The sequence below is a fragment of the Dictyostelium discoideum genome (genome assembly GCF_000004695.1).
Source record: "Dictyostelium discoideum AX4 chromosome 6 chromosome, whole genome shotgun sequence".
NCBI classification, from domain to species: Eukaryota; Evosea; class Eumycetozoa; order Dictyosteliales; family Dictyosteliaceae; genus Dictyostelium; species Dictyostelium discoideum.
This window is the reverse complement of record NC_007092.3, coordinates 746,265-766,264: the sequence shown is the minus strand read 5'-3', so window position 1 is coordinate 766,264 and position 20,000 is coordinate 746,265. Positions and strand designations below refer to the sequence as shown.

Sequence of the window (20,000 nt, the reverse complement as noted above, 5' to 3'; positions counted from 1 at the left end):
CAACATCAACAATTAATTGATCATCTTTTTCAGTGGAAGAAATAATTTTACCAATAATATTTGAAGGAAGGAATTTACAATTATCTTTAAAGGCATTCATACTTTCAGAAGAGAGTATAACAGTTTTACCAGTCTTCTTATCAATACGTTGATAGGTTTGATTGGAGTTGTTTTTTACAAACATATTAATAGCATCTAAATAAGTTTCATCAGTTGGGTCATTTGAATCTCTTTGTTTCTCTTCTTGTTGACTAATTCTTTGTTCCAAAGTTTTATTGGTAGTTTCTAATTTTTTGATTTTGTTGGCTAATTTTTCAAGAATTTCATCCAATTTCTTTGTACTATGACCAAATGTATAGGTAACATTACCACCAGTGGAAGATTGTGACTCTGAGAGTAAATGAGTTGTAGTATCTGAAGAGGAAGATGATGATAATTTTGGTAAATGTGATAATGATGGAGTATGAGATGATGAGTCTGAATGTGATAATTTAATTAATCTATTGATTAAATCCTCTTCAACGGTTGGATCGCTGGTGTTGCTAGTAGTATTATTAGAGTTAACTGAAGATTCTCTCATACTTGGAGTGATTTGAGTATAAGATTTAGTGATATAATCTAATTGACATCTACTTGTGAAAGCTAATTCATCTTCATCATAGGATTCGAGATCATCTTGAACAGATTTTATTTCATCTAAAACCAAACTAATATCAAAGCCAATGAATTTAAGTAAACGAATGACATCGAATTTTTGATTACCAATTGCTTTATGAATACATAATTCCTCTTTGTTGTCACGTTGATATAAATCGAAAGCACGAGTTTTCAATAATCTATTTACAATCTTTACATTTCCCATTGCACATGCTAAATGTAAAACATTCATACCGGAGCTATAGGTTTGGCAAGTTAAACCAGTATTTGGTGATGAAATAGTTGTTGAGAGATTATTTTCCCAGAAATCAATTAATTTACAAGAGCCCATTTCCTCACGATGCATAACAAAGTAATGTAAAGCGATGAAACCACGAGCATCAACCATATTGAACATGGTTGGGTATCTATTCAATAAGTTGATGATAGCAGTTGTATTTTTAATTTCGGCCAACATATGAATGACATATTTACCAATTTGATTTGGAGTGTTTATACAGGTTTCTAAAGAAGTTGCAGAATGATGATCTTTTGATGAAATTAATATTTCAAAGAATTCCTCTCTTTGTAATGAAGAATAAGCTGCATAATGTAAGGCATTAAAGTGAGCATTATTCATGATGGCAATATTTGTCTTTAATAAGAGTAACTTTTTAAATGTTGATAAATCATTTGATAAAATTGAATACATTAACAATGAATCACCATTAACTTCATTAGTAATATTTCTATAGGTTTCATATTTTGATAATTGAGATTCTTCACATTTACTAATTTCAATATAAATCTTATAAAAAATATTATTACCACCATTAACATTTAATGAATAATTATTAAAACTAAATCCATCATTACCACCATTATTACCACCAAAGTAATTATCATTATTACCATTATTATTATTATTATTATTATTATCATTATTACCATTATTATTATTATCATTATTACCATTATTATTATTATTACCATTATTATTATTACCACCACCACCACCATTACCATTATTATTATTTAAATTATTAATTAAATTTGTTGAATTAATAATTGTATTATCAGAATAATAAATCATACAAGAGAAATCTTGATTTAAATTATTAATTAATGATGGAGTAATTTCTTCATTCTTTTTTAAATAAACAGCGAAAACTCTATATGAACCAGGTGGTAAAACTGGAGTTTCAATATTAATAGACCATTCAGAGGTCCAATTACTTTTGGCAGGTCTTTGATGATGAAGAACTTGTTTACCATGTTTGTCAAGGAATAAAACCACCAATGGATGGGCATCACCATGTTTAAAGAATGAAGAATTTAATTCTAACTTTGGAACCAATGCCAATGGATTAACCATTGATGGTGAAATGAATTCGATCTTTGGATTTGGTAATGAACTTGTATGATAACAATAACGAATTTGGTCAGAGATAATGTTTCCTAAATACAATGGATTACCATCTTGATCTTCACAAAAGAGGTCATAACGAATTTTAAAGAATTCTGTTTTTTCATTACCCTTTGGTTTCTCGATTTTAATGTTAAAAGTTGCATAACCATCCCATTCAAAGTGTTCTTTGGTATAATCGATTTTGAATTTATCTTTTTCAGTTAAACGAGCTGTGACCCAGTAGTTTGAGAAATCGGTTTTACTTTGTGGTAAATTTAATTTAATGACTGTTGGTGGTGTGATGATATGATTGTTGGTAACTGAATTTGGCTCAGGAATTAAATCACGTGGTAAAAATTCAATGGTTGGGATATCGTATGGTAAAGAGAGTCTTTTCTTATGTTCTTCAATTGCTTTTCTAACCTTTTCTGAACTCTTTTCTTTTTGTGTCAACTCTTTAGATTTGGTAGTCATTTTTGAGCTTGAAACTGGTGAACTCGATGTTGGTCTCACTTTGGCTGAACTACTGGTTGGAATTGGTGATGATTTGGATTTCTTTTTCTTTAATTTTCCATTATCATCCTCATCATCCTCTTCAATAGAGTTTGTTAGATTACCAGTGACTCTATGTAATGGTTGTGACATCAATTGTTGTTGTTGATGTTCAATAGTATTATAGGTTTGAGCAAACTTTTGTAATGAATTATTCATTGCAATCTCATCAATTTGTAATGATGGTGCATTTGGATTTTGATATGGAGATGATGGAATTGAATTATTTGATAATGGGGATGATGGTATATGATCCAAATTTGTAACTGGTGAATAATTTGGTACACTATAATTATTATTATTATTATTGTTATTACTATTATCTGGTATTTGTTGTTGTTGTTGTTGTTGTTGTTGTTGTTGTTGTTTGAGTGGTAATTGATTTTGTGCTTGGAATGCTTGAATTTGTTGTTGAATTTGTTGTAATGATGGAATACCATTTTGTTGTTGAGTTTGTTGTTGTTGCTGTTGTTGTTGTTGTAATTGTTGTTGAAGTTGAATTTGTTGTTGTTGTTGTAAAGCTTGAAGTAGTAGTTGTGGAGATGGTTGAACTTGATTTTGATTTTGTGATTGTTGAAATAATGACATTAAATCTTGTGTTGGTGATGGTACATTATAACTATTATCAGTATAGTTTGTTGGTGGTTGAGCTGGTGACGATTGTGATTGATATTGTGGTAAACTTTGTGGTGGTGAAATTGGTGTTGATTGTGATTGTTGTTGTTGTTGTTGTATTAGTTGTAGCACTTGACTTTGAAGTTGTGCAATTTGTTGTTGTTGTTGTTGTGATTGATTTAATGGAGTATTGGTTGTTGGTGCTGTATTAAAATATTGTTGAAAAAGTTGTTGTGATTGTGACATATTTAATTGTGCTGGATTGATTGATGATGATGTTTGTTGATTTCCATTAATTCCAACGAGAACATTTGTACTTGCACTGAATGAGAAATCTTGTAAATATGATTCTAAAAAAAAAAAAATTAAGAATAATTTATATTTAAAAAAAAAAAAAAAAAAGAAAAAAAAAATATAATAAATAATTAAAAATTAATAATTAATTTATAAGTAAAATATAAAATTAAAACAAAATAAAATAAAACAAAAACAAAACAAAAAAAGAAACAATTTTATTTTTTTATTATTTATTATTTTTTTTTAAAAATTTTAATTAATATAATTTACCATTATCGTTTAAAATTTGACTATATTTATCCATAGAAACAGTTCCTCCTATTCTGGTATGTTCAAAAAGAGTTGGAATATCGGCATCATTATTCATTTTTTAATTAAAATAGCTATGTTTGACAAATTTTTTGGTTTTTTTTTTTTGTTTTTTTTTTTTTTTTTGATTAATTCAACACAAAATGAGATATTTTTTTTTTTTAAAAAAAAATTTAAAAAAAAAAAATCTATGTTGTTATTACAATATTGCGAATTATTAAATATTATTATTATTATTAAGGGGTTACCTTTTTTTTTTTTTTTTTAAAAAAAAAAAAGATAATTTAATTTAGTATTATAGTTATGTTTAGTAGAAAAAAAATAAAAAAATAAAAAAAAAAATAAAAAAAAAATAATTTCCAACGTATATTAGGTCATCCAAAAAAAAAAAAAAAAAGAAAAAAAAAAAAGAAAAAAAAAAAAAAAAAAAAATTTAAAAAAAAATCAAATTTTAAAAACAAAAATTCGAGTGACTTGAGGATTCTCTCTTTAATTCACACTCTCTCTTTAATTCACACAAATAAACTTCAGGAAAATTATGATAATAATAGATTTTAATAATAAATCAATATTCCATATTCAATTTTTTAAACTCCCAGCATTAGGGTTTTTTTTTTTTTTTTTTTGTTTATTAAGAAAATAAAAAGAAAATAAATAAAAAACAAAAAAAAACAAAAAAAAACAAAAAAAAAATAAAAAAAAAATAAAAAAAAAATAAATAAAAATTATAGAAATATAAATAATTTAAAAAATAAAAAAATAATAGAAATTATAAAAATATAAATTTCATGATAATATTTATTTTTGTCGGACCTAAGAAAGATATTTTTTTTTTTTTTTAAACAAAATTTTATTATTTTTTTTTTTTTTTATTAATTTAAACCAGTACCCCGCTCATGTATGATAATTTTTGATTTTTTTTTATATATAAAGAAATAATAAAATAATTTTATTTGTTTTATCATCTCGGATTGTTGAGAGGTTGAATTTTCGAATCCTTTTTTTTTTGGCTGGGATAAATTTTATTATGAGCTCATAAATTCGAATAAACTTGAAAAAAAAAAAAAAAAAAAAAAAAAAAAAAATTGCAAAAGCTGTTTGCGGATTTTTAAAAGACTTAATAATTTAAACTCCTTTAAAATGTTAATGTTTTTATTCTTTGTGGATCTTAAATTTTTTTTTTTTTTTTTTTTTACAATCAATTAAATATGGGGTTAAATGGAATAAAATAAAAAAAAAAAAAAAACACAGATAAAATATATCTTTTTTATAAAATAAATCTTGAAATAAATATTAAAATAAAAAAAAAAAAATTCAAAGTAAAGCATGCTTTGTGTTGAGTTTAATAAGAATTTTTTTTATTTTTTTTTTATATTAAATAAAAAATTTATCAAAATTAACATAAAATATTATTTTTTTGTTATTTAAAATGATTAAATTTTTTTTTTTAGACTTTAAAAAAAAAAAAAAAATTTTTATTAATTTTTTTAAAAACTTTTTTTGAAAATAAAATCAAACTCAAAAAATAAATCTTTGTGGCAAAGTTATTAAAATAAATAACTTAAAAAAACATAAGCTTAAAATATTAAGTTATTTTCAAAGGAATTTTAAATGTCTTTTTCAAAAAAGGTAATGGTGCAAACAAACAAATAATTAAATAGATAAATAAAAAAATAAATAAAAATAAATAAATAAATAAAAAAATAAATAAAAAATAATTTTATAAAAAAAAAAAACAAATAATGTCGATGATAGATTGTTTTTTTTTTTTTAGAAGATTGATGAAATTTCCGTATTCTTAAATAATATAACAATTTTGATTTTAAAATCTTTAAATTACTAACCTTTAAATTAAATAAAAAAAAAAAAAAAAAAAAAAAATTTATTTGACTTAATTTCTATCCCTTAATTAGAAAAAATCTTATTTTAATATCTATTATGTGTTTATTATTTTTTATTTTTGTTTTTTAAAATATTTTTTTTTTATTTTTTATTTTTTATTTTTACTTTTTAATTAAATAAAGGTTATTAAAAACAATCGGTTAGGTCATTTTGTAAGTTTTGTAAGGTAAATAATTAAAATTACAATTATATAACAACAAAAAAAAAAAAAAAAAAAAAAAAAAAAAAAAGTTTTAGGTGAATAAATATTTTATTGTTTATTGGATCAGAATTGACAAATTTCTGGTTGAATTTTTTTAACATTTCTAAATTTTAATAGAGACTCTATACCCATACCGTTGAAATTAATGATGGAGGTATCAACTTCGGGAAGACTAAGGAAATATTGGAAAGTTGTAGGGTTTGCCGAACGAATTGCTTTGAAAATTGCAGTTTCACCTTCAAAATCTCTAATGTTGCAACCACCAAATTGGACTAACTTTTGGCAGATACTAGTTAAACCCAGTGAAGCAGCCCAGTGTAGAGGGGTCATACCGACTGAATCTTGGAAAAGGATAAACAAAGGCGCGTTTTTGTCTCTCTCCAGTAGTTGAATTTGATGATCGATGAAAATATCAATGATATCGACCGTGTCATCCATTGCTGCGAAATGGACAGGATAGAGACCATGATTATTTTGTTTAAATACCAGATTGGGATACAATCTCAGTAGATTTAAAACCATTGTTGAATGACATCTCTCCACGGCCAAATGGAAACAAGTTTGTCCGAAATTATCTTTCAAAAAAACGTTTCCTTTTTTCTTCAAAATGATACGTGTAAATTCATATCCAATTCTATAATGAGTTGATAAATGTAATGGTGTTTGACCTTGTTTATTTCTTTGATTTGGATTACCTGGATTTATAGTATCTACCTTATTATTATTATTATTATTATTATTATTATTATTATTATTATTATTATTATTATTATTATTATTATTATTATTATTATTGTTGTTATTATTATTAATATTATTACTGCTATCATTATTATTATTATTATTATTATTATTATTATTATTATTATTGTTATTATTATTATTATTATTATTATTATTATTATTATTATTATTACCAGGTCTTTCAACTATATTATTATTACTACCAGGTCTTTCAGCTATATTGTTTTTATTATTATTATTATTATTATTATTATTATTATCATCTTTTTTAAGAATTGGAAAATCTTCACCACCATTTTTTAAGAAACCCAAGAAATAACCAACTTTATTTGCACCAACAGCACCATGACAAACATAATTACCATTAGCATCTGTCTTTCTAAAATTAATTGAATGTGTTGCAACTGTTCTAGAATCTGGAGGATAAGGATATTTAATTTGATATTCTTTCTTTTTAATTTCTTTTTTTAATATCTTTTTTTTCATTTGCTGTTCATAAAATTCAAATGTGCCAAATAATTGAGTGAAACTATGATTAATATTATTAATATTATTAATGGTTTCATCAATATTACAACCTTTATGGATATTAATGAGAAGTTGTGATCTTCTTTTTTGTAAATTTTCATCAAGTCCACAATAGTTTTGTTGATTTATTCTATTGGAACTATTATGTAGAGAGATGATTTTAATTGGTTTTAGTATTGCATTACTTGAGATTTCTGTACCTTTAATTGTTGCCCAAAGTACAAGTGTAACCATTTGATGAGGGGATTTTATAAACTCAGTTGTAGCAAATTTAAGTTTATATCCTCTTCCACCTTGTTGAATCTCTTGTGGTTCTGTTGAGATTGGAACAAGATTATGCTCTGATATGGGATCAGGCAAAACTTGTAATTCAAATTCCAATTCAATTGTTTCAATATATTTATGAAGATGAATAATCTCTATTTCAAAAAATTGTTCTTCTTTTGAATCTGCACCAGCAAGCAACTTACTTGGTGTAGATTTTAACAATAAATTACCAGCATCCTTTACAGAACAAGGTAATACAGCCAAACTTTTTGATGGTAATATCTTTGGTAAAATTCCAACAGAGTTTTGTTGTTGTTGTTGTGGTGGTGGTTGTTGTTGTGGTGGTGGTTGTTGTTGTTGCTGTGGTTGTTGTGGTTTTTTTTGAGGTGGTGATTTTTGTTTATGGTGAGCCTTCTTTTGAGATTGTTGTTGTTGTTGTTGTTGTTGTTGTTGCTGTTGTTGTTGTGGTTTTTGTGGTGAAGATGATTGTTGTTGTGGCTCATCTAATAACAAAAGTGACTCTAGGTTTTCTATTTCAGAGGATATTTGATTATGCTCCTTTACTTTTAATGCATAGTTACTCTCTACTTCCCTAATTTTTTCATTTAAATGTTCTTTTAATGTTTGAAACTCACTTATCATTTTACGAGCTTTGTGTTTAAGTAAATTAAGTGATTCTAAACTTTTTTTAGCTTTATCTCTTTTCATTTGTGAGTAGTTTTTAGCTAATTGTAATTATGATTAGTATATATGTATAATATATATATATATCTATAAAATATATATTAATCATAATAACAATTTATGTATATTTTTTATTTGTATCACAAGAAACCAAAATTTTAAACCAATACTTACGAAATAAATTATCTCTAAAATGAAAATTTTCACCAATTTCATATTCAGTTATTTTTAATGAGTTTGAAATGAAATCCTCAAAATTTGGGGTCCAATTGATTTTTACATATGGTCCTTCGCCTCTTTCTAAACTACAATAGTTACTTTCTTCTATCCTTTTAACTTCTTTAATTAAAAGTGTTTCCATTAATAAAAATTGAAACATAAAATCTGGAGATGAAAAATTAACTTTTGACTGTTCTTCTAACTCTAAAGCCTGTTCCATTGAAATCGTCTTCAGATTGAGATTAGAAGGATCATAGTGTTCATCGGTTACATTTTTAAGGTTAAATGTTACCATTTCTCTCTAAAAAAGATCAACAGAGGGAGAGAAAAAACATTAAAAAAAAAAAAAAAAAAAAAAAAAAAAAAATTAGTAATTTAAAAAATACATATATATTTTAAGTTAATGACCAACTTAAAATAATAAGTGAAAAATTAAAAAAAAAAAAAAATTAAAAAAAAAAAAAATATAACCCCCTTGATAGTTGCAAAATTTTAAGTCACCATTTTTTAATTTTTTTTTTTTAATTTTTTTTTTTTTAATTTTTTTTTTTAATTTTTTTTTTTAATTTTTTTTTTATTTTTCTTTTAAAAAATCCAGTTATTTTTAATTTTTTTTTTTTAATTTTTTTAAGAAAATGAAAAATAAAAAAATAAAAATAATAATAAAATAAAACATAGAATAATGGGTAACCCAGATTTTTTAAAAAAAAAATAAAAAAAATAAAAAAAATAAAAATAAAAATAAAATATTTTAAAGTAAAAAAAAAAAAAAAACCTTTTTGTTTATTTGTTTGTTTATTTATTTCTATTTAAATTCATCATCAATATAATATTTTTCAATGAAATCAATTGAATTTTGAGATATTGAAATTGGATCTTTTTTTAATTTTGGAGGTTGAAATTCACTTATTGGAGAATCACTTAAAAATTTCATAATTTCTTCATCTTTAACTATTTCATTTGCTTTTGAAACTAAATTAACAACATCTTCATGATATTGTTCGTACACTCTTGAAGCTTTAAAAAATGAGATTATTTTATTTGAATTTTCAATTAATTTCGATTGATTTCTTTTTGGTAATTGTAAATCAAATTGAGATAAAATAATAAATAAAGTTTTTTGATTTATATTTGACATGATTCTACTATCTTTTTCAATCAATGAAATGATAATATCTTTTTGTCCATGTTTAGCCAAATCAACCAATAGAAAATTAAAGAACCCAATTTTGTTTCTAATTTTATTATCTGGGTTATCTCTTAAAATGTCAAACCAGACAGTCACATTATCCAGATCCGATAGCGGATAAAGCACCGGGAAAACATGTTCCAAATATAGTTTCTTTGTATCTGTATCAATGAGATCACGTGGAGATCCTTCCAAAAAGTCCAATGCTTCTTTGAACTTTTGGTCACGGATTAAATTAATTATATGAAATGAGGTAATTCTTTGATATTTCATTTTCTTGAATAAATGATCGAAAACCTCTTTAGGAATTTGTAAATTATTATAACGTGCGAAATGGCCAATGCTATCGGCGATAGGGTCCAAGTCGAAGCCTTTCTTAAACATTGTTCTTAGCATTCCATTTGATAGATTAATTGATCTCTCATCTCGGTATTTATTAATTAATGCACGGTAAATGATTTTTTGAAAATGAGGCGATGAAATATAATAGCTATTATCTACACTCATAAATTCAATGACTTGATCGAAATTTTTCACCAATAGATTATTAAATACGCCAGCATCAAACATCAGGAATCTGTAATACTCTGGCGCATCTTTTATTGCTTTAAAGTAAATAAAAGGATCCAACTTTAATATATGCATTATTCTAGTCAATAAATCATTTGGTAAGATCCTATTGGTTTTAAAATAATTTTCAACTACATAATTTCTAATAAATTCTAAATCGGTTGAACAAGTACATAAAAAGAATAAATATCTATCAGTTTCTAATTTAATTGGTTCTCTACTTGTAAGTATAATCTTTTGAAAAATTAATTCTTCATTAAATTTAATTGAATGTATATTTTTACTTCGTGAAATTGCTAAATCAATTTTAATTGGTTTTTCCTTTTTATTATCATAATAATATTTATTTTTAAAATAATCATTTTTAAAATATTTATTTTTATAATAATTATTATTATAATAATTATTATTATAATAATTAGTATTATTATTAATAAAATCTTCAAATCCTTCATTATTTAATCCTTCTCTTTCTTGTTCTTCTTCTTCTTCTTCTTGTTCTTCCTCTTCTTCTTCTTCTTCTTCCTCTTCTAATCTGTCTTCATCATCTTGTTCATCTTCATTTTGTTGTTGTCGTTGTTGTTGTTGTTGTTGATCATTTTTTATATTACGTTTAAATGAGAATGATGTTGGTAAAACTTTAGGTTTTGGTGAAATAATTTTATGTAATGGTTTTTGATTTTTAAAAAATACATTTATTGGTAATAATGAAAATATAATATTATTTGAAATATTTGGTTGAAAGGAATCAAATTTTAATTTTATCTTTGTAAAATATTCATCGGAATTCATTTGACTCTCCAATTTGTTTGACCAAAATCTTTGAAGAAATGGTATTTTCTTGAAATAGGTTGAATAGAAAATGAAAATATGGATTGAATAAGTTGATTCAAATTTACATTTATATACTGTATGATAATACCAATCCAATGCCAATTCATATCTACTATGATAGAGTGAAGTTAAAACCATGGATGAAAAGATCTCATGTCTTATATTTGAATCTTTATAATTTGATATATAATCGAATAGATGATTGAAAACTTCGATATTTTGTGTGGTCTGATTGAAATATAGTAATGTTGGATAATAGTTTTTCAATTGTTCTCTGTATTCACTTCTAAATAAAACATCTATATACTTGGTTGGATCTTGTTTTTTATATTTACAAATTTTCAAAATCGATTGGAAACATTCTATAATTTCTGGTGTACCTTTTTTTAATGCAATATCTAATACTTTTAAAACATTGTCATATTCATCATTTAATATCATTCTTTGAATTAAACTAACATGTAAATTATTTGGTAATGCTAATAGATATACATTACTTAATTCAAAATGTTTAATATTTATATTATTAATATAATTAATAGTATAACTATTATTATAAATATTATTATTATTAAAATCTTGATTTCCATTTTCAGCTATTTCATTTGATGTTAAATATTTATTGAGAATTTCTGCACTCTTTATATAGTAATTAAATAGAAAATCAAATAGTTTTAAATTTCCATTTGATAATGCTATTTTAAATAATAATACAAGTGTTCTTTCATTTACTAAATGATGTTTAAATAACACATCCAATGTATTTCTAAATGGCTTATTAAAATAGGCAAGTGGTGAATCGATATTATTATTATTATTATTAATGTTAATGCTATCATCGTTGTTGTATTTACTAGTATGCTTTTTTTCAAATTCATAAAATTCTATCATCATGAATGAAAATTCTTCAGTGAAAACAAAATTTTGAGCAAGATGAATTCTCTCTTGAAAGAAATGAAAGGTTGCTTGGATACTACCTTCTTTTAAACCTTTCATAATGATGAGTGAAAAGAAGTTGTTATAAACATTTGAAAATTTAATATCATCTCTTAGTGTAATTTTATCAAATAAAATTAAACATTCTCCAAAATTAACTCTATTTTCTTGAATTAGTTCATTTAAATTTGAAAATTGATAACTTGTTTTTGAATCTAGTATTGAAAAATCATTTGAACCACTAAACCCTTTAACAAGGTATTTTTTTAAAATAGCTTCTTTAATTCTTTCAATTTCAATATTATTTTCTAAATTATTATTATTATTATTTACATTTTCATCTTGATTTTTATCATTATCATTATCATTATTATTATTATTATTTTCTAAATTATTATTATTGTTTTTATTATTATTATTATTATTATTACTATTATTATTGTAATTATTAATACCACTATTATAATTATAATTATTGTTATTACTATTATTGTTATTATTAATAATAGATTTATTTTTATAATTATTTAATTTTTTTTTATTTTCAAATGAATAATATCTTTTTATATAAAAACTATTTTTTAAACAATTACTATTTATTGGTGGTTTCAATATAAAACGAATCATTTTATATAAATAACTTAAAAAATGGTAAAAGAAAAAAAAAAAATTCAAAAAAAAAAAAAAAAAAAAAGCGAAAAAAGCGAAAAATTATTAGACTTGTTTTTTTATTTTTTATTTTTTTTTTTTCGTTTTTCATTTTTTAATTAAAAAAAAATAAAAAAAAAATAAAAATAAAAATAAAAAATAAAATAATTACTAGTAATTGTTTTTTATAAATATTTGTATATTTTCTTTATTTTATTTCTTTTTCTCATTTTTGATTAAAAAAAACTATTATTCTTTTTTTTTTTTTTTAAACACTATTATTTTTTTTATTTTTTTTTAAGGTGTATTCAGTTGAATATTTAGAAAAATCAGGTGTGCATTGCTAATAAAGTAATATCATGAAGATATTCTTTTAATTGATCAATTATAAAAGAAAATTATATCTGCCATTTCTTTTAGATGTAATTTTTTCATTTCTTTGAATATTAGATCTTGGTGTCCAACTAATATCGTTATATCTTTTTCAGATTTTGAAAAGACTCTGAATAGGTTAATAATAAAACTAGGTGATAATTTGGTAGTTTCAGTTTTACTTGAATCGATACAATTTAGGACATTAGCAATTGTTTTGGTGTTAAATATTCAAATATATTATATTTAAGAGTTAAATGATTTACTTATAGTGAGAAGTGATAAACTTAGTACTAACGATTTGTTATTGTATAGACGCAATACAAATTCAGTAAACCTTTCAAATGAATTTCCCAAAAATATTCAATCATATCAAAAATCGCGTAGAAAATAAAAATAAAAAAAAGAGGCGACAAGCCACATAAAATTACTTTTCACCGCTTGGATATCTGCTGAAATTTTTTTGCATCCGACCATAATAAAAATTTAGATTTCAAAAAAAAAGCTTTTTTTAATTCGTATGGTGTTTTTTTATTAATGTTAATTTAAATAAAAATAATAAATTAAAACTTTTTTTTCCTCTTGTGAATTTATTATTATTATTATTATTATTATTATTATTATTATTATTATTATTATTATTATTATTATTATTACTTTTATTATTTTTTAAACTTTTATTATTTTTTATTTTTATTAAAGGAGTCTTTTAAATTTTGAGTTGAGTATTTAAAAAGCCTGTTATATTTTAATATTTCTTCCCCAATAAATTCCCTGTTCCCTAATTTTTTATTTTCTTCAATGGCAAATAGAAAATTAGTTACTTGGGAAGGTCGAAGATAACTTCTGGCATAATATTCCAATTGAACAGGATCATTTATATGATGACGGATAAGTGTTTCAAAAGATTGATTATCAATACCGATTAAATAAGTAGAGTATGGAGATTCAGTTAAAACGGAATTTTCGAAATCAACCAATTCTTTTGGATGTTTTTCTAAATGTTTGATAATTGGATTCAATAAGAATGCTAGATTTTCAAACTTTTTCAATGATTCGATCCTATCTAAAAATTGTTTCCAGTCAATTGATTCTGGGTTAAGTTGTAATAAACAATTGGTTAGAGATAACAAAGTGTCATGAGTATTTCTGAAATTTGAATGTAAATTAATGTAGGATGGAGCTTCACTGTATTTTTGAAGAGAATATAAAGAATTTAAAATTACCAAATAGCCAATTTCAAAAGTTGGATTATCTCTAGTGAATTTCTCGATGAAATCGACTAACATTGTAATATCGACACTACCATTATCGACCAATTTACTGTAATGTTCTAAAACTAACCAACAAGTTTGTTCAAATACATCAAATGGAATTCTATGACGATTTTTAATCATTTGAGTGACGATTTTTAAATAGTCTACCATTGATTCTTCAGTTTTATAGAAATAAAGATTCAATAATGCTACTCTTAATATTTGAATTTCATCTTTACCCAATTTCCGTGACAATGACAATTGTTGTGCTGTCGATAACATTTGATCATATCTTTCATCAAATATATCTCTATCAAGTATTAAATCATTCTTTATTCCTTCCAACATTGGTTGAATAAAATTAATTTCTTTATTTGTTAATCTTGAAAATCCTGAATCATTATTTTCCCAATAATCACTAATTAATGATTTTTTTTTACCTTTTTTTTTATTTACTTTTTCATCTTTTTCATCTACTTCTTCTTTTTTATCTTCTTTTTTATCTTCTTTTTTATTTTCTCTTTTATTAAGACTTTGAATTTTTAAAATTGTATCTAATAATAAAGTACCAACTGGTAATTGTGATTTCTTTAAGAAATTATCATTTAAGTAATTGAAAATCTCTGAACCTTTAAAATTATCATTTTTTAACATTGCTGATAAAGTAGTATCGTGAAGATAATCTTTATTAAATATTAATAGACGTTTGTAATCATATCTTCTAGTTAGAAGCCTTTCATAGCCTATATTTAATTTATATATTGATTCCAATATTTCTAAAGGATTTAAATTCTTAAAATCTGAATAAACAGATTCCTCCACACCTAAATATTTATCATTAGAAGTTTGATTTTCAGATTGCTTTAAGATTTTTCTCCAAAATTGACGATATTCTTCAATTCTCTTTTTTTCGATTTTATTTGATGGTAATTGTAATGTATGGTAAGCAATGAAACTAAATATTATGGTTTTACTAATTTCATTACTAAATATTGTTGAATTTGCATTGAACCAATATAATGATTTTTCATAATCATTTGCTGAAAGGAAATATTTAACCAAATAATCAATAATGACTTTAATTGTTTCTTTTGGTAGAGTTCTTAAGAATTCACCATGTAATCTTGATAGGAATTGTTTATTAATTTTAAATTCACCTTTATAGTGGGTATTATCAATAACATTATAAAAGAAGATTATAGCTGCGATTTCTTTTGGATGTAATTTTTTCATTTGTTTGAATATTAGATCTTGATATCCAACTAATATCGTTATATCTTTTTCAGATTTTGAAAAGACTCTGAATAAGTTGATAATCTCTTTGGGTATTAATTTGTTAGTAGTATCAGTTTTATTTGAGTCGATACAATTTAGGACATTAGCGATTGTTTTTAAATCATTAGTTGCTATTAAATATTTAAATATATTAGAAGCATCTTCACTAGTGATGCGACCCCATCTTTCTATATGATAGTTAAAAAATCTATTGAAACCTCGATTCGAGTCTTTTTGAAGTGCCAATAATAAAATCATTACTTTAATTGATGATTTTGGTGATGCAAACGATTTGATATCGTATAGACGGAATACAAATTCAGTAAACTTTTCAAATGAAGTTTTCCCAAAATGTTTAAAGATATTAAAAAATGGTTTTGATAAAAAATAAAATCTATATTTTGAAATGTATTTCACACAGAATGCTTCCAATCCATCTATATCTTGTTTTCTTACATAATACTCTAACATTATTTCGAATGGTTGTAATTGATATTTTTTAAAATACTCTATTGCTTTTTCATCTGTTTGCTTTTCTTCTTGATTAATCATTTCTTTTTTATTTTCAATATGACACATCAAATCATTATGATATTTATCAAATAATTTTAATGCCAATGATATATCATAATCTGTTAATTGTAAAAGTAATGTTGGTGTAAGTCGCGAAACTAAAAGTTTATCACTTTGTATAATTTCATTTACAATTAATTTTTTTTTTTCTATTTCTTGAGTATATATTGCTTCTGATAATTTTGATTCAAATTGATAACTATATCTATAAATCAAGAAAAATAAATATATGAATGTGTGACAATGGTAAATTTAAATTTTTTATTTTTATTTTTTTTATTCTAATTTATTTACTTTTTTTCAAATGTTGAGGTTGTGGTTGGTGATGGTGATGGTGACGGTGACGGTGATGGTGATGGTGATGGTGATGGTGATGGTGATGGTGATGGTGATGGTGATGGTGATGGTGATGGTGATGGTGGTGATGGTGATGATGATGATGATGATGATGATGATGATGATGATGATGATGATGATGATGATGATGGTGGTGTTGATGATAATGATGCGTAAGATCTTTGTTGAATGGTTATAATATTTCTTAATGTTGTTGAATTTAAACCATATTGATAGATTGGTGAAATACCAAATTTATTTAATTTATTTATTGTTGATAGTAGAGATAACCTTTTCATTGTGATAATTAACATGAAAAATAAATAAAAAATAATAAAAAATAAAAAAAATGGTATCACCTAAAAATTTTAAAAAATAAAAAAAAAAAAAAATTTGAAAGTTGGTTTACCAACACATTTTATTAAAAAATAATAATAAATTAACATGGGAATTATTTTTTTGTTTATTAATTATTAATTACAATATGTTAATTATTTTTTTTTTTTTTTTTTTTTTTTTTTTTTTCATTTTTTTTTTTTTCGTTTTTTTTTTTTTATTTTCATATTTTCAATATTAAGACAATAAATTATTAAACAATTAAACAATTAAATATTAAATAATAAATAAATAATAAATAAATAAATTAATAAATACATTTGGGTTAAAAGTGAAGCAAAAAAAATATAATCAACCTATGGTCATCGTTTATTTATTGGTAGGTACAGCAGGGTTAATTGATAAAGCAGGTTTAGCAAATGAAGTTTTATTTTTTATATTTTTAGGTGTATCATTATTATAATAAATAAACAAATGAATAAATAAAAAGAATAAATAAATAAAAAAAAAGATAATAAAATAAAACTACAATCTTAATTAAAAAAAATAAATAAAAAAATAAATAAAAAAATAAATAAAATAAAACTAGTTTTGATAAATCTAAAAAGAAAAAAAAAAATTATTTTATTGTTTAATTAAATTTGGTTTAAAATTCAAATAAAGAATTTTCTACTCTAAAAATGAAACCCTTTTCCCAATAATCACTAATATATGATTTTTTTTTATCTTTACTTTCATTTACTTTTTCATCTTTTTCATCTACTTCTTCTTTATCTTCTTTTTGAATTTCTCTTTTATTAAGACTTTGAATTTTTAAAATTGTATCTAATAATAAAGTACCAATTGGTAATTTTGATTTCTTTAAGAAATTGTCATTCAAATAATGGAAAATCTCTAAACCTTTAAAAGTATCATTTTTTAACATTGCTGATAAAGTAATATGATAATCTTTGCTAAATACCAATTGATGTTTGTAATCAACTTTTCGATTTAGAATTTCTTCATAGCCTTCTGGTAAATAATAAATTGATTTCAATTTTTTCGAAAGATTTAAATTCTTAAACTCTGAATAAACAGATTTCTCCACACCTAAATATTTATCATTAAAAGTTTGATTTTCAGATAACTTTAAGGTTTTTCTCCAAAATTGACGATATTCTTCAATTCTCTTTTCCTCGATTTGGTATGATAGTAATTGTGAATTTTGGTAAGTAATGAAACTGAATATTGCGGTTTTACTAATTTCATTACTAAATATTGTTGAATTTGCATTGAACCAATATAATGATTTTTCATAATAATTTGTTGAAAGGAAATATTTAACCAAATCATCAATAATGACTTTAATTATTTCTTTTGGTAGAGTTCTTAAGAATTCACCATGTAATCTTGATAGGAATTGTTTATTAATTCCAAATCTACCTTGATAGTTGGTATTATCAATAATAAGATTATAAAAGATAATTATAGCTGCAATTTCTTTTGGATCTAATTTTTTCATTTGTTTGAATATCAGATCTTGATATCCAACTAATATCGTTGTATCTTTTTCAGATTTTGAAAAGACTCTGAAAAAGTTGATAATCACATGTGGTATTAATTTGATAGTAGTGTTGATTATACCTGAATCGATAAAATTTAGGGCTTTGACGATTGATTTTAAATCTTTAGTTGCTATTAAATATTTAAATATATCAGAAGCATCTTCCAGTGATGGGACCCCATCTTGTTAAAGAATCTATTGAAAGCTTCATTGGAATATTTTTGAACTGCGAATGATTCAACCATAGTGCTAAATGATAAACGCCAAGCTGATGGTTCTGGTACTAACAATTTGTTATCGTATAGACGGAATACAAATTCAGTAAACCTTTCAAATGAATTTTTACAAAACACTCAACGGTACTAAAAAATAGTCTAGAGCCAAAATAATATCCATATTCTGAAATGTATTTCATGCAGAATGCTTCCACCATCATAATCTTGTTTTCTTAAATAATATTCTAATATTGTATTGAATGGTCCTAATTGAGATTTATTTAAAAACCTTTCCATCTCTTTCTTTTTCTTCTTGTTGGTTCTTTTATTGGTTATGAGGAAAGTTCAGAATATAGTATTGGCCGAACTATTTTTAAAAAAGTATCATATGGCACTAAAATCCAAAATTCATCTTTTATTAATTCTGGACAAATGCATATAGTATATTCATCTTTTTCTCAATTATCAGGTCAAAAACTTCAAGCCATCACATTTATTTAGATTTTCGAAAACTGATGCCATTTATGTTGATAGGAATATATTTGAAAATTTTGATGGTGGTTTAATTGAGTTTAATAGTGCTTCTGGTATTTTCCTATCAAACATAATTTCAAATACTGATTCCAATTCAACAATCTTTAAAACATTAAATTCAAATATTTTTTTTGAAAAGAATACATTTAACTATACCAACAATTTAAATGGTGCCCAATTAATTGATTGTACAGGTTCATCTATTTCATTTTCAAATGATTCCAACTACTGATCAACCATGGCCTCAAATCACTTCAGATTACATAAATAAATATATGAATAAATAAATAAAAATTTTTTAATTCATTGTTTACACATTATTATTAAAAGATTGGAAATCTTGATTTTTACCAATCACTAGTGATGACGCTGCATTAACACTATCAAATCTAATACAATGTTATTGAATTTGATTTTGAAAAATTTGCTAAAATCTGACCTCTCTACCACCTAAACTATTACTAATATCCACTATTTTCTTATACACAACCAATACTATTTCCATTAACAGAATTTAAACTTGATAAACTTATTGAATTGGTTGTTGGTGCTACTATTGCTGTTGTTGATGTTGATGTTGGTGTTGTTGTTGTTGTTGATGTTGTTGTTGTTGCTTGTGCTTCTGTTACTATATTCACCTAACTTTGTTAATTCAGTTAATTCATCGCTATCTCCCATTCCAAAACTATCTTTGATTTCTTCAAGTAACTCTGTTGCAGTTACATTAGTTTCTAACTATATCTGCTTTTGTTAAATTATTACCATGAACTAATAAGAGTAAATGTTTGAATTTACTAAATGATAAACCTTTCCCATCAGCAGAGAAAATTATATTTTCATTATTATTCTTTTTTTTTTTTTTTTAAATTTATATATTTATTTGATTGAATAATACTATTATAAATTTGATATCTTTATATTTAAAATATTTTATATTTTATATAAATTTTATTTTATATTTTATAATGAGTTGATAGAATAATGAAGTATGTCACAAAAATAAGTGAATATTAAATAAGT

The 20,000-nt window shown here is 23.3% G+C and overlaps 6 protein-coding genes across 6 annotated transcripts in view; all 6 read right to left on the bottom strand.

Moving 5' to 3' along the window:
* DDB_G0291798 (hypothetical protein) overlaps positions 1–3,875 on the bottom strand; it is a gene marked incomplete at both ends in the record, with an annotated part of 3,910 nt that extends 35 nt beyond the window's left edge. The window contains 2 exons of the mRNA XM_629931.1: positions 1–3,561; positions 3,779–3,875. The exon at positions 1–3,561 is cut by the window's left edge and continues 35 nt beyond it. Of these exons, the coding sequence (XP_629933.1) occupies positions 1–3,561; positions 3,779–3,875 (3,658 nt within the window). The remainder of the gene's footprint in view (positions 3,562–3,778) is intronic.
* Positions 3,876–5,984: 2,109 nt separating this feature from the next.
* On the bottom strand, positions 5,985–8,658 carry DDB_G0291796 (hypothetical protein; the record flags this gene model as incomplete). The annotated part of the gene is made up of 2 exons (XM_629930.1): positions 5,985–8,185; positions 8,319–8,658. The coding sequence occupies 2 exons, from the start codon at positions 8,656–8,658 to the stop codon at positions 5,985–5,987; spliced, it is 2,541 nt and encodes an 846-aa protein (XP_629932.1).
* Positions 8,659–9,168: 510 nt separating this feature from the next.
* Positions 9,169–12,519, bottom strand: DDB_G0291794 (hypothetical protein; the record flags this gene model as incomplete). Its single annotated transcript, XM_629929.1, has 1 exon — positions 9,169–12,519. One exon carries the CDS (start codon positions 12,517–12,519, stop codon positions 9,169–9,171), a length of 3,351 nt encoding a protein of 1,116 aa, XP_629931.1.
* A 1,073-nt stretch (positions 12,520–13,592) lies between these two features.
* Positions 13,593–16,651, bottom strand: DDB_G0291792 (hypothetical protein; the record flags this gene model as incomplete). The annotated part of the gene is made up of 2 exons (XM_629928.1): positions 13,593–16,221; positions 16,311–16,651. The coding sequence occupies 2 exons, from the start codon at positions 16,649–16,651 to the stop codon at positions 13,593–13,595; spliced, it is 2,970 nt and encodes a 989-aa protein (XP_629930.1).
* Positions 16,652–17,334: 683 nt separating this feature from the next.
* Positions 17,335–18,667, bottom strand: DDB_G0291790 (hypothetical protein; the record flags this gene model as incomplete). Its single annotated transcript, XM_629927.1, has 2 exons — positions 17,335–18,362; positions 18,520–18,667. 2 exons carry the CDS (start codon positions 18,665–18,667, stop codon positions 17,335–17,337), a joined length of 1,176 nt encoding a protein of 391 aa, XP_629929.1.
* Positions 18,668–18,968: 301 nt separating this feature from the next.
* On the bottom strand, positions 18,969–19,748 carry DDB_G0291846 (hypothetical protein; the record flags this gene model as incomplete). The annotated part of the gene is made up of 3 exons (XM_629926.1): positions 18,969–19,082; positions 19,466–19,618; positions 19,717–19,748. Coding segments are annotated over 3 exons (299 nt in total), but the record flags the coding sequence as incomplete, so codon positions are not given.
* Positions 19,749–20,000: the final 252 nt, after the last annotated feature.